A 15199-nucleotide genomic window follows, 5' to 3' on the forward strand; every position below is an offset into this window, starting at 1 on the left:
AAGGTCTCTTTGCGGTTTGGGGAGCTGAAGGGGACGGCTGGAGCTCTAGAAAGATTTCGGGTTGGCCCGAATCTTCTGAGCGCCTCGTGCCTCGACGGGAGACGCTTAACGGTGAAGGGAAGGCGAGTGGGAAACCAGGGCCTGGGCATGCAGAGCAGGAGGAAGAGGGGGCGAAGGGAGGCAAGACGGCCAGGAAAAGGAGCTGAGTGGCACATTAACCTTCCACTTGCCGCCTCTGGCGCCCGTTGACCTTAGCAGGGAGAAGGGCTAGCGCCGGCTCTGCGCAGGCGCGCGAGAGCGTTCCGCCCCCCGCTGCCGGGCGGGGCTCACCGCCTCAGCCCTTCAGCAACGTTCTCCCCAGTGGGCGACCCCCGTCAGGGGGCCTGGAGAGCCACAATTCTTCTAGTGTAATAGCCCCCACCAGCGGTGGTGGCGCCTGCCCGTGCCAGAGGCGCCGGGCTCGCCCATCCGAAGGTCCCTGGGGCGTCGGACTCAGTTTCGCCGAACCCAGGACCCAGCGGGCCAGACCCGCGTGCTCGGGCCCCCTGCCTGGGCTCTGGCTACGCGGGCTACTCGGCCACTTTGTGACCGTGCGGGGCGCGGAGTTGGGAGCAGGGAGGCCTGTGGGCAGTGAGGTAGTGAAGCCCGAGGCCGCTGGGAGCTGGCACCTGACGTGTTCTTCCCATCCCTCCTTTAATCGCTCATTCCCCAGCTCTCTCCCAGCCCCCGACCTTTATTCTCATTCCAGACACTTCCAGCCCAACGGCAGGCGACGAACCCACGTGGGGTGGCGAGATCCGAAAGTTTCCAGCTATGAACGGTTTGCAGTTTTTTTTTTTTCCTTGATTACTTTTTTTGGCAAGGACGGAAAGCATTGGTAGCGTGGGGGTGCGCTTTCCTTGACTGCAGCCGAGAAACGCTGGACTGGAGGGCAAACTCCAAGGGGACAGGAAAGGGGAGGGAGCCTGAGCCCGGGAGCTCCCACCCCCCACACTGAGCGCTTCAGCCCCTGGGGCACCTCCAAGGACTACTTGCTTGTGCGTCAGCGAGTGGCACAGCGTCACATACACGCCCCTCCGCCTTGCCCACTCCACCCCTCCCCTTCTTTTTCTACTTCTCTACCTCCCTCCCCTCCCCTCCCCGCTCCTCCCCTCCTGGCGCGACTCTCTGGGTTCCAGAGCATTGAAGGGCTAAAAATATAACTGGCATGTTAGCAACAGCCTTCCCATTGGTCGGGTACGGGGAGGAGAGGCACCTGATTGGGTGTTCGATCCTACCGCTAGAAGACTGGGAAAGGGGGCTGAGAACCAAAAAGCTGGGAGAGTGCGTTTGCGCAGTGGGGCATTGCAAGGGATGCTGGTATTTATAGTCATTTATTAGAGGCAGCCATGGAAAAACGAGTTTGAATCCCAGTTCCGCCACCAACCGTTATCTTGACTTAATGGCAACAAACCTCTCTACATCATCGAACGTATTTTCTCATCCTTAAAATGGAGATCGCATGGGAATTAAGTATGATACTGTACGTAAAGCGTGGCTCAAATAGTTGCTATTTTTAATTTAAAGGTAACTGTTTTGGCCAAATTGCACCCTACATGTACTGTGCTCAGTTAAGTTTGTATTCCCCAGTAGGAATCCTTCCAAGACAGAATGAGAAAGATGAGGATTAGATGAAACGAATTCTTCTAGGGTATCACAGGAAGGAGGGATGGAGCCCATGTAAGCAGATAAAGGGTAGACGTCTCCTACCATTCATTGCAGGCTGAGAGAGGGCAGACTGAATCCCTAGAAGGAAGCATTGAATTCTACGTGCTCCTGCATTTATTCGAATTTCTGCAGTGCTGGGAACACACCAGCCTTGAGCAGTATCATTGAAACGAAACTGAGAAATCCAGCCTCCTTGGCAAATGAGAGCCTTGGGTAAAGGGTTAGTGTATAAATTGGGAGACAAATAGAGGGAAAAACGGTAATCACCATTCTTAACTGCTGATGTCTCCATTTATCATGCGGTAAGGTGAACGTTCTCTCTTCCCTAACGCGTGATTTCACCTTGCTAGGGCTTAATTGTGAGCTGAATTCCTACTTAAGCATTCGAGTCCCCTCCCATTTTAAATAATCACACCTTGAAAGGCACATACTGTTTTCAAAGTGGTGAGCTCTAGAAGTAAGCATGTGCACAGCCGGGAGGGTGGAGGCAGGGAGGTGTCTGAGAGTAAGCTTGTTGTGCCGGATGTTTTGTTGTGACAAGTCAGGCTGGTCATAATTAGCCCTAATTTACTCTTGGGGGGTGAGTCACTCTCTCATACACACGTTAGGGTGAAAATTTTTGTAGTTTCTTTTAAGTTACCCAAGAAAATATTTCCTCAATTTGATTCTTCAGATCCACTGCTCCAACTAGGCAGGAGCAAAGACAGCCACAACAGAAATTGGCTTTGGAGAGGAGTGATTGGATGCTGAGGGCAAATGATTTGCTACTTATTGACCTCGACTGCTGTGAGTGAATTCTAGTAAACAAGGTGAGTGAACAAACCTGTCTTTTGAAGAGACGCTAAAACTGCAGTGTTCAAAGAAAGTGACATTTTAGTCTTGGTGGCAGGGAGGCCACTTTGGGATAAAGTTGATAAGGAACTGAATGACTGGGAAAAGATGGAAACTGGAGTCTTTTTTTTTTTTTTTTTTTCAAGAAGGAAAATTCCAACCGAGGCAAAGAATCTGTCACCTTTATGTCCTAGCTTAAAATTGTTAAAGAGCTTTTCAGGTCAGAATATACAATCTCTCTGAAATTTAGTCAGTTCAGTTTGATTTCCTGGGAAGTTAATTTTCTTAATTTAGAAGCTGCTAATTGGCAGGCCAAGGTCCACATTTGGTGGATGTATTGCTTTAGCATATTAACATTTTAAAAATGAGTTGAACACTTAAAAATCGGGAGATTGCAGAAAAATATTTTAATTTACCGCTTGTCCTAAATTCAGATCTGGTAACACTGGGCATTCAAGCTGGCAATTGTCTGGAGTTGAATAGCAACTGTATCCTTTAGACAGAGCCTGTGCACTCTGGTTCCAGGGTCTCTACCACTCCCTGTTGTTCCCCAGACACTGAGGCTGAAGGCCACATACCATTTATTATCATGTTTGGGCTGTTCTTCTTACATGCCTCCCTTTCAGTCACTTATATTACTCACCCAGACTCCTGAATTTGTGACCCTCTTTTCAGTTCAATGTAGTTGAGTGGCTATTGTGTGCCCTGCAGTGGAGGGTAAGGTAAAAGGAGCTCAAGAGTCTTATAATTTAGTTCATTGTTTTTAAACTTGGAGTCATGATCCATTAATGTGGTCATAAAATCACCTGGTTTAATGGATTACAGCCAGAAACTTTTAGAACAGAAAATATTGAAAATACTGGAAAATACTGTACACACAGTAAATTTTAGTTTCTGTTACACATATGTATCAAGCATGAAAGTAGTCCAAGTGAGATTGTTGTGGGGTACGGTGCATCCGGAAGCATTCATGACATGTCAGGAGCTTAGAAGGAAAAGGTACAGAGTTGGCTGTCTGATGTGAAGGTGGAATGGTATTTCAAACAAAGGAAACATAGGGCCAAGAAGATGGGGTGTGTGTACTTTGAACTGCGTGGTGAAGAGCACGGAGAGAAGTGAGTACAGGGAAACCTGAGGGGCAGGGAAAAGAGGAAACCATATGGAGACCTTCAATGCTAGGACTTAAATGTTTGTTTATGAAGTAGGGACCCACTGTAAAAGAACTATCATTTGTGATGTAAAGCCTTCCCAGGGAGGGCCAGGCACTTACAAGGTCAAATTTAATTCTTACAACCCAAAGAAGTAGACATAAATAAATATCCTTATTTAATAGATTAGAAAAAAGAAGCACCAAGAGCCTCACTAAAGATCAATAGCAGAGCAGAATTCAAATACAGGACTAACTATGAAGCCCACACATTTCTCATTAAACTTTTTTTTTTGAGCAAGAGCCCATGTAATAAATACAATGTTTAAAGGAGATTAAATTTCTGTATGTTATTCAAAGAGTACTCGAGAAGCTGGAAGCAAGACACCCAACCTTTTTAGATCCTAGAAGGAATGTATCAAACACTGAATACTTAATAAATATTAATAATCATAAACCCGGGAAAGGGAACCACCTTCTTAGCCTATGATGAGTTCAATTATTTCAGCTAGGCCTGTATGATAAGTAGTGCTTATTTCAACAGTAGAGAAAAACAGTAATTTTTAAGACCATTCTGATTTTTTTTTGTGGCCATATGCAGATGGTGAGATCATTATCTTAATTCTTTTCACAGAACTATATACTATTAGAGGCTAAAATTCAGCTTATAAGTGATGTTTTCCCAACAGAATTTGGTACTATCATTATTCTAATTTTTAAAACTGAAAAGGACTTATTCTAAAGTCCAAGGTAGACAATACTAAAGATTTGAACTGGAAATCCATTTGCTTTATCTAAGGTGTTCTTAACTCATTCATTGTATTATATCATTCTCTTTGCCTCTGAAAGCATACAAACCAAGAATGGAATCATGAAACTAGGTGTCAGAGGAAAGTTCAGCAGAATTCACTGGGCTGAGGTTGAACTTGCCCCTTGGCTGATCTGTCTGGAAGTCCTGTTAGGCATTAATTTTAAGCTCCCTTGGATGACCTTTTAGAGGCATATACACTGAGGCTCACAGAACACAGTTAAGGTGGTGGTTTGCTGAAACTAAGGAGTTCACTTTTGAAACACTTGTAGACATAAGATGTTATGTGGACCAGGGTGGTTAATAAGCAAATCTTAAAAATTGATTTGCGCAGCAAAGCATTTTGACTTATATTACACATTAAAACTAAAGTTACTATTAAGTCAATGACAGATTCTGATTACAACCTGAAAATTATCTGGTCGCTGCCAACTTTTATGATATACCATAACCCCTACCTGATACTTTAGAACTGCTCAGAGGTCCCTAAACACATCACCCCATTCAAACTGTTTCCCCAACACAAATTTCCTTTTCTGCCTACCCTATCCCCTTTGCCTGTAGGTTCCAGTATATTCTTTAAAGCTCAGTTTATTGTCTGGTTTCTAAGACTTCAATTATTCATTCAGTACTGAGCACCTGTTATCTGCTGGGCAGAACAGACTTGTTTCCTGCCATCATGGAACACAGCCTAGCAGATGACAAGTCAATAATTACCAAATGCTATAAAAGAAATGCTCATGGTGCTATGTGGGAGTATAACAAGAGGAATGTAGATTGGGGGTCAGGAGAGGCATCTTTAAAGAAATACTTAGCTAAGGTCTGAAGGATGAGCAGGGGTTATCTAAGCAAAAGGGGAGCAGAGCTTTAGAGGTTAAAAAAAGTTAAAAAACTCCCCTTGCCTTAATATGAGTATGCACTTTATGTAATAAATCAACCAAGTTCAGTTCTCATTTGAATACATTTTGCATCATTTTCCTTCACCATTATTGGAAGCCACCTCTTCAGTTCAAAATTAAAGTTGGACAGGAAGGAAAAAACATCAAGTTTCTAAAAAGGACTTTGGTTTACCTAGCATAAAAGGCACATGTGGATTTGAATTCCTTCCAGCAGTAATAAGAGTACCTCTGGTGGGAAAGAGTATGGCCCAGTGGTAGAGCACATGCCTAACATGCACGTGGTCCTGGGTTCAATCCCCAGTACCTCCATTAAAAACTAAACCTACCTACCTCCCCCGCCAAAACGAATCCCAATACCTCTACTTTGAATCACAAATTCCTGGGTGACTAAAATAAACTCCTAGAGTTAAACTTACATTGGGACAGGACCAACTACCGGAAAACAAACACTTTATTGATACAATAGCAACAGAAAAGGTTTTCAATTACATAGAAGAAAAAACATGAACCAGCACCACCCGGCGTTACAAGAAGAAATGCCCATGTTTATTGCTCTGAGACCCCCACCATTCTGCGGATGTTTCATCAAGGACCGCTGCCATCAGGGCGCTGCAGGGACATGCTTCTCGCTGCAGACAGCTTCACAGCTTCTCACACAGAAGACTGCAGTGGTATTAGTCCTGTTTGGAAGCTTCTCCATGTGGATTAACACGGCCTTGCTTCTTGAATTTAAGAAATACCATGAACTAATCTATCAATTTTTCTGATTCAGTCTGCCACAGTGCTCTGTGAAGAATCTTTTCCCCAATCCTACCACATCTGGGTGAGGGGAGAGGGAAGGGTGGTAAGGTGCCAGAGTACTAATAGGCAATTCAGGTGATGCTCGGTGCTCCACTCCCCTTCTGCTGGCAGTAGTAGGCATCTTTTCTGGCAGCTGCAGCAGCTTGACACGGGGAGGAAGAGGCAGCCCACCAATCACCTCTTCTTGAAGCCGTATTTTTTGCGTTCATAGAAGAGATCTGTCTTAGAGCTCCCCAAATTGACAATCTTTGGGCAACCATCTCTCTGGAAAACAGAATAGTGAAGCTATTAAAAGTCTCTGAGCCTGAATTGAGAGGGATTTAAGAGTTGTTTTAAAAAAACAACTTCTGGATTAACAGTTTAGCCATTCATCTTAGCCGTTCAGTTACTGTATTCAATCAATCAAGAACTTGACTAAGTACCTAGAATGTGCCCAGGGCCTGTCCAGAGGTCTACACTGAGAATGCTGGATTCTTAGCTCACTTCTGTTGCTAATATGATACAGCTGAGGTAGAATCTAAAACTCTTTTAAGATGTCCCAAGGGTTTTCTCCAAAGAAGAGGTAAGAAGTGGTAATAATCACCTACAGGTTAAGCTTTCTAGCTCTTTCACTATCCCAAGACAGAAAACACTAAAGACTTTAGGAAATAGTACCTTACATTTTAAATACCATAGGAGAATACTGGGTTTGAGTGTCTTAGTAACTCACTTAATTTGACATGTGGTCTTGGGAGAAGAGTGCTCCCGTGCTGGAGGTTGCTGTTGACAGTCCTCACTCTGATCTGTAGTGACATGTTCCCCTGGCCATTTTGTGAGCATGAGTGGTTTCAGTGAAGCCCCAGGGAAGCTGTGTGCTGCAGGAATGATGACTCCATCGGTTGATCTGGTATGATGGGAAGAAAACTAGGGGAACTACTACTGGGAGAAACCTTGCCAGATCTGATTTTATTAAACACCATGTCAAAGGTATTTGCTTCCCGTGATATTGGGCTATAGAATGAATGAATGAATGAAGTCCTTAGACAGCTTATTTTTTAATTCAGCTGATTTCTCTCTCTGGGGACTGATATCAACACTACAAAAATCTCTGAAAACACACAAAAGCCAACAATATTTCATTATTTTCTAGAAAACATGTACCATGTACTACACCACCTGTGGAATTTGGTGTGCCAAGGGAGCCAGGCTGTGGTCCAGCCCCACCAATGGCTTGGTAGGTGAACTCAAGTAAGCCATGCAATCTGTACTGAATATCCTGGTACAATCTGGGAACAGTTGTGTCTCCTGGCCCAAGGTAGCCTGCTATTAAACAAGACAGTGCTCTATGCCCTTTTAGGGATGCTATGAAATTTTACAGTATGATGACAGCCTGTTTAGGCTTATTATGCCTTACTGACTTGTGCAACTGTTGGCAACCCACTTCTCTCTGGATTCGTATCCTCCAACTGTAAAATAAGGGGACTGGATCAGGTCAGTGTTTACAAACTGTATTTGTAGAGCCCAAGAGAGTCCAGAGAGGTGGCAGGTGACGTGATAGGATTCACCCCTCAATCTGTGCACGCTCTGGAGGTAGGCCGTCTGGATTCTGAGAAATTATTAACCTCCTTGTATCTTTTTCTAGTCACATATAAAATTACTACAATGGTAGAACCTACCTTACAGAATTAGGAGTCAATAAATAAATATACTTAGAGCAATGCCTGGCATATAGCCAGCCCTTAACAAATTATAATTGCCAAAAATTAGTATCAGCAATTTCATAATGATTCAACCTAACACACAGACACACAAAGAGCTTCTGTGTAAGATACTTTTTAATTTTTTTTAAATAATGGAGGTACTGGGATTGAAACTGGGACCTTGTACATGCTAAGTGTGCACTCTTAACACTGAGCTACATCCTCCCCCCGTGTAAGATACTTTTTGAAGACACAACTCTACATATTAAAAAAAAAAAAGTTGAAAGAAAAAATTGGAAAACCAAAGTAGTGGATTATTAGCTCTAAGGCTTTTGTCGCATTTTCTCTCACTGACTTTTAAATTTCCTGTTTTCTTGCCTAAACTCCCATTTTTTATTTTCTACATATCTCCCATGGGTCTCGTGGTTGTTCCCAAATTCTACCAATGCTGTGGGAAGTGAGTATCTGTGCACTGGGACTGGTTGGCTTTTGTTGAATATGCCTGTAAATGGAGAGCATGAAAGGAAGATGGAAGGATTGTTAAGAAAACTTGAAGGCTGGTACTGGAGAATATTTGTGAGTTAAGAGTACGTATAAAAACACCTGCAGATGTCTGCCTGATGGTAGTAGCTCTTTTAGCAACTGTATGCCTAAATACTAAAAATTTCATCCTTTTCCAGTCCTCCCAGAGAACCACAGATTTCCCCTTTCCTAGCACAGGGAGCTTTTATTTTAGACAACTATGGCTTGAATTGAATGTCCATGTTTTATAGCCACTTAATTTCTAAAATTTCAGGAAATAGTAGACATTAGAATGCCAAGTGCTTGTTTTTAATACACTAAACATGTCCATGAAAACACTCTCAGGAGAAGCCTAAGCTGGGCTCCTGTAGCAACCACCAAGAACTCATTGAGTACGGGTTTTCTTCCTGACTGAGGAGGGCTGTATGTCAAGTCCATTTCTATGGCACAAAAAAAGCAGGCTACAAAAATTAACCCTGGATGAGTGAAGAAAATCCAGGATTTTCAAGTAATACTTTAAAACCAACACTAATCATGTGTCAAAATATAACATACCAAAAGGAAATCTGTACAGAGCCAGAATGCAAGAAAAAGCAATTTAAAAATCTTGGTATCAGAAAAACACTTATTACCAAAAATGGGCCCACATCTCCATTTCTTGCATATGGTAGCAAAGAATTATGAACAGGTGCCAGTGGCAAGACCTGCTTTATTAACAGAAACTAGGTAAAACATTGTTCATTCTTTCAGCAGCTGTTTAATGAATACCTACAATGTAAAAATCTGACTGTACACTGGTTTGGGGCCTTACAAGAGTATCACATTTTCTACCTGAAACCTTATTTTTAAAGACCTTCAAGCTCTCAGTAAATGCATCCATGAGGTAACAGGGATTATTACTTCCTTTTTGTGGAAATTTCCCCAAAGCCACACATAGCATGTTAGTAGCAAAGCCAAGACCCGAACTTGGGCTTTCTGCCTCTCAGTCTGCTGTTTTTTCTAACAGGACTCCCCAGAGGCGAGAATGAAAACTTTTCCATGGCTTAGGAAGTTATAGAGAATGGTAAATTTGTAAATTAACTTTGAAAAGTACAGAATATCTTTTGCATGTTTACCTAACTGCTCTGCTGTTCACTTAAATGGGGAGAAGAGAATGGTAGAAGTAGCAAGAGAGAGAGGCATATCTTTAAGCACTCTGAGCAAAGCAACACAGTAAAGAGGCTGGAGTAAGTGCTTTGAGTGAGACCCTGCATTCTCAAAAGGGATGCAAACATCTTGAATATTACAGTGGTTTGTGATCTGAAGCTCATCCTTAACCAACAAAATTTTATTCCTTAGTATTTAATTCCTCTTATTAAGAAAATAGATTTTAATTTTTCTCCTTAGGGGGGACAAAAATGAAATAGGAAAAAAAGAAGAGAAAAGAAAAGGTTGAGAAATAGTGAGTTAGGCAGACCTGGGTTCTAGTCCCGTATCTGCCACTTATTACCGTGTGACCTTGGGCTAAATTGCATAACACCTTTAAGCCTTCGTTTCCTCATCTGTTTCATATAGAACTTTCAGAAAAGAATGTTCTGCACAGTACATGACACATAGCAAGAGTTCTAAAAATATTAGCGGCTATTTTTCTCTTTGGGAGAGTTGACAGAAATGGTTAAGTAAATGGAGTCAAGGGTTAAGGGGGATCAATGATGCCACTTTGTAAGATAACTACAAACTGGTACTCTGGCAGCAACACCCACAGATATTATCTCTGACTCCTGAATATTCTCGAGGCTTTGAAAAACTATAGAGAATACTCTGCTTAGTTGACTGGCCTAATTCCCTTATAAATTATGGAAGTTGCAGGAACAGAACAGAAACGGGGGCTGCTTTGGTTGCAGGAAGACTTCTGCATAGGAAAGTCTTAGGTACTTAATCTACATGATGATCTGTAACGCTGAGAGGCTGGATCATGTCGCTGGACTGTTTTATGTTCCTTGGAAACCACTGCTGAGTAAATGTGAGCTAGATGCCATCTCAAATATCCTCATAACATTCCTGTACAATGTGAAGTAGGGGAAGTGATATTGAGAATAATTCTCAGGGACAGAATGAGGTACAAGGATCCAAAGGTATCAGGTCACACACTGCATGCAGACAAGTCAGACAGCAATTAACATTTATTAGGCATTCTCTGGTTGCAAGCTTATGCCAGATAAGAACTCTAGCTACAACCATGTAAAAGTTCAAGAAAATGTCCTTAATGAACTCTTCAGCTAGTTTAAGAATTATTGGTACTTTCTCTTCACTGCTGTTGTCTCACCATGGCATGTAGACTATAAATAATTACCAAACACATACCATGTACCAGACATTCTGTAGGGGGAACTCCTATGGATGACTTACAGGGGTAGCAGAAAAATGTGGACCATACTTACAATACATGCCAGGCACTGTACCAAGAACTGGGGAAAAGGAGAGAGAAATATACAAACCAAGGTCCTCTCTCTAGAGGGAACGTAACCTAGCTGGTGGATCAGATCAAGCAGGATATGATTTGACAGTCAAAGATAAATACAGGGAAGAGGGTATAGCTTAAGAGGTAGAGCACATGCTTAGCATGCATGAGGTCCTGGGTTCAATCCCTACTACCTCCTCCAAGAATAAATAAATACTAAATAAACCTAATTACCTCTCCCCACCGAAAAATAACAAGATAAATATAAATCAGAGCTTAGGACAAGAGAATGTTCCAGTCACCAACTAAAATGATGTTCCTTGGCACTTTATGACCTTTCTCATCTCCTTAAATAAGAGAACACTTATGGTGTAAGAAACAGTTTTCTCTCGTCTAGTATGTCCCTCTTCTTAGAGGTAGACAGGATCCAAGGGCAGAGATGGCTGAGTTGTTTCTCCTCAACACGGAAACATCCTACCAAAAGGACTTATGAAAGGACAACACGGTGTAATGGAGACATCACTAGGTTTAGTCAGACCTCCTAGGCTTGCCACTGATTGCTGGCTGAGGGACTATAAAATGGGGGTAATGATAACCCCTACTTGACAAAGTTATTGTGAAGAATAAGGGAGATAATATCTATAATTAAACTACCTACTCTTTGCACAAGGGAGTATTAAAGTTATTTATCTTTTGCCTTTTCCTAGATTAGGTAACCAGATACCTTTCATTAGTGCATTGGTACTATATCACACTTCCTTTTATTGTGTCATAAGAAGTATAAAAGCTGATTCCTGGGTTTTTTCCCCTCAAGAAGCCTGCTTTTGGTATAGATCTAGAAGCCCTCTATCCTGGCATCTGGCTCAAGGAGTTGAATAACTAGCCACTGCCATCACACAATGTAAAGGGGGAAAAATGTCATGAGCAGAATCACAATCAATTTTGCAAAAGTCAAATCAAAGGCATTCTCTAGCCACTTAGAGCTGAAGTCAACTTGAATTGTCTCATATTGAAGTCACCACATCCACCCAAACAGTTCCTTATGATAGTAAGGAGAATTACTGAGTGGCTATTACACAGTATGCACTGTCCTAGAACTTAAAAACGCAGGATATTGTTTCTGAATAAAAGTAACGAGCGAGACATCAAAGGAAGAGAGGGCTTTCCAAACTGCCGGTGTTGACAAAAATTTCCTTCTCTTGCATTTTTGTCCTTGATGCAAAATAACTATCTTTTGTTGGACTACACCCAGTTTGGCTCACAGAACTTCAAGAAATTATAACCTACGTGAGGAGCTGAACATACTCATCTTCACAGACCACAGGCATTTGCTGTGGATGGCAAAGTATTACTAAATAAAAGGAAAGATGAGATAAAAAGCTTAGTATACACTCACATCCTTCTCCTGGATGGTGCACTCCTTACAATAATAGGCATCCGAAACTCCGGGGCCTCCACAGATCACACAGCGCCCCTGGTAAGAGCCATAATTACACTCATCACATATGCGCACCAGCGTGCAGGGACGCACGTAGGAGTCACAGATCACACACTTGCCATCACCTGTGAGGAAAAGAGAACGGAATTATGCCCACTTGCAGGTACCTCAGATCCTTTGCCCTCCTCCTGCTATGTGGAAATACACTAGTTTCCTTTTGACAGTGACTTTGGGGCCCTTTACATTGGCTTCACAAAACTTGGCTTACCAAGTCCATCTCAATCTCCCGAACACATAGGAAACGTTAATCAACTAATAGGGAAAGAGCTTAGACTAGCACCTCGTACTTAAGCCTATATAATTGGCAGAACATTGTGTGTGCTGGGAACGGGGTCATGCTACTTCTGGTCCAAAGCTAGAGATTTTCTCAAAACCTAAAGACAGTGTCTGAAATGTGGAAGTTGGCATGGGGAGGTGGCCTTTAGTTGCAGCTTGGCATTCAGTGTTCACATGCTTCCAGTCACATCTACTCAAAGCCGTCTGAGTGGCACCGCTGGAAATGCCTGTTTGCTGGCTCCACATAAACTGTGAGTGGGAGGGGTGGGCTGTTTGGGGAGGCGTGTTCCACTCACATTTTTCACACAGTCTTCCAATGGCTGCAAGGTCAAAAACGGTAAAGAGAACAATTAGAATTAAGAAAGGGAAACATCCTCGAGCCTGAGGTAGGGACAGGAGCACCGAGAGCCTGCAGTGAGCCGCGAGGAGGTCTTATCCATCTTACCCTCATAAACTTCGATCCGAACCAAATCCACACCCTCCTGAAGCCCCTCCCAGGTCCCGGGCAAACCGAATTTCTACGCATTCCGTCCCGGCAGCCCGCCTCCAGCTCCCAGCACGCGCACCCCCGCCCTCTTTTCACCAGAGACCACAAACCCGCGCGCTCCTACACTACCGACTGTGAGGCGGGAAATATGGCGCCTCCGAGGCAAGACCCTAAGGAAGTGATGGGAACCTCGGACTCCTCAGGTCCTAATAGCATCCCGACCCAGACAACCGGGGGCAGGAAGCTGTCTCACCAACACCAGCCTGCTTGCGGCAAAAGATCAAGTCCGGATGATGTTTAGCCATAGCTCCATTCAAGCCAACGGAAGCCTAGGAAACTTCCGTCCGACCTTTAACCGCTATTGTTCCTGCCTCCTGGTCGCCGTGATTGGTCTTCTAGGCTTCCATCAACGATTATAATCTTTGCATGAAGCGTCCCCCCCCCTCCCGTTCTCGCGAGATCAAAACCCTTAAATTCCGAATATGCGTTTCCGTCGAAACTGGGGAGCCAGGTCCTGGCAGGTGAGTAAGAGTAATTAAAAAAAAAACCCAAACAAGCTTTCCTAGATTTGGGTGGAAGAGACAAGTTGCAAAGAGCAAATGTGAAATTTGCACTTATATAAGCCATTTTTGTGCCCGATATTTACTTCCGAAAGTGTTTTTATGCAGCTCTCCCCCATACGGGTTCCTAACACGGGAGCTCCGCCCACTGCGTTCGCAGGGTTCCGGCGCCTCTGCGGAGGGCCGCATTCACGGTGACGCATTTCTCTCCAGGCCACGCCCCCTTCCAGAAGGCTTTAAATATGCCGTTTGTAACGTCACTTTCAAGCGACTTCATCTTTGTCAGTGCACAAAATGGCGCCTTACAGCCTACTGGTGACCCGACTGCAGGTGAGCAAACTAAAGGCTCTCTAGGTTCACGGGGGCGGGGTGCCTCCTCCGGTGCTTGCGGCTATGGGCGAGGCAAGGTGAGGCGGGCCCGACCTCCGGCCGACTTTTCGTGTACCTGTTCCTGCCGCAGGCCCAGCGCCCGTGCCCGCTCCTCCGGCGCCCGAGGTCAAGGCGTCCCCGGCTCGGTCAACTCTCCCAGCCCTGTTCCCGCCCCGCTGGACTCGTGGGTCTAAGAAGCGGCGGCCGGGTGAAGAGTGCAGGCGTCTCTTTCTTATTTTTGAGGGCTGCCCTTTCCTCCCCCCGTAGGGTTTTTTTTTTTTTTCTGTTCCTCAAGGTGAGGACAAGGTGACTGGGGGGCGCGGTGGTTGTTGAGCCCGCTAGGCCCAGAACCTGAAGGCCTCACTTCTCATCTCTCCAGCAGCAGAGCAAGCCAAGTGCATATATGGTTGCCAAACTTGGAGAAAAAACTATTACCTATTTCATCTTGTGGGGATTCTGCGGAACATACAGCCAAGAATTCGAGGGCGTCTTCTGTGCCCAGACGTAGTAAATAGTAACGATATCAGTAGTCTCTCACTTCTGCACAAGATTGCAAAACTTAATTCCTCCCCATATCATTTAATTTATACAATCATTTGGTGAGACGATTATTCTCATTTGATAGGTGATGAAACTGCTAGAAAGCAGATAAAAGTTCCTGCTCTCTGACTTACCAAAGCCTGTGGCCTGAGTATCTTACTGCCGCGCTGTTCTCCTTGTTCAAGTCACCTTGCCCTCAAAGAACTTTCTGAGCCAGAGTGTGATCCTGGAGCTGACATTCGTATTTGTGAGAGTATGAGAATGGGGTATTTTGAGCTCATAATTAGTTGCCTTTCGTTTACTAGATGGGAGGGTAAAAGACTCAACAGTTTGACCTTGACTGTCCTATTATGAACTACCTAGAAAATTGACTGACTGTCAAATGTTTTTTTCACTCCTAACTTGACAACCCTAGGAAGATGTTATACTCAAAAGGTTCAATATCAAGCATGCATTTCATTAGTAAAAGTAAAGCACGTAGGCATTTGTAGACATTCTCTCAACCTTTTTCATTTAACTTTGTGAATCTACTCTGGATCAAGGAGCACAACTTTGATTATAGATTTAAAAAAGAAGTTATGTACTGTGCTCTCAGAAAGTGTTAGCAGAAGTCTTTTTTTTTTAAAATTCCTTTG

General features: G+C 43.7%; 2 protein-coding genes and 1 long non-coding RNA gene across 4 annotated transcripts in view; 2 read left to right on the forward strand and 1 right to left on the reverse strand.

Moving 5' to 3' along the window:
- The first annotated feature begins 44 nt into the window (after positions 1–44).
- On the forward strand, positions 45–7641 carry LOC123618366 (uncharacterized). Its single transcript, XR_006726792.2, has 3 exons — positions 45–820; positions 2381–2516; positions 7323–7641. It is a non-coding gene; the product is annotated as an uncharacterized LOC123618366 (long non-coding RNA).
- On the reverse strand, positions 5826–13477 carry PHF5A (PHD finger protein 5A). The gene is made up of 4 exons (XM_010960235.3): positions 13349–13477; positions 12905–12928; positions 12231–12397; positions 5826–6457 (listed from the first exon to the last, which is right to left on the reverse strand). The coding sequence occupies exons 1-4, from the start codon at positions 13398–13400 to the stop codon at positions 6368–6370; spliced, it is 333 nt and encodes a 110-aa protein (XP_010958537.1). The 5' UTR covers positions 13401–13477; the 3' UTR covers positions 5826–6367.
- A 391-nt stretch (positions 13478–13868) lies between these two features.
- ACO2 (aconitase 2) overlaps positions 13869–15199 on the forward strand; it is a 47733-nt gene continuing 46402 nt past the window's right edge. The window contains exon 1 of one of the 2 annotated variants that reach the window (XM_045520614.2): positions 13869–13985. In XM_045520614.2, the coding sequence (XP_045376570.2) occupies positions 13950–13985 (36 nt within the window). In that variant the 5' untranslated portion in view covers positions 13869–13949. The remainder of the gene's footprint in view (positions 13986–15199) is intronic. The other variant, XM_010960233.3, reaches the window with a different exon arrangement.

Source organism: Camelus bactrianus, chromosome 12 (genome assembly GCF_048773025.1).
Source record: "Camelus bactrianus isolate YW-2024 breed Bactrian camel chromosome 12, ASM4877302v1, whole genome shotgun sequence".
NCBI lineage: Eukaryota > Metazoa > Chordata > Mammalia > Artiodactyla > Camelidae > Camelus > Camelus bactrianus.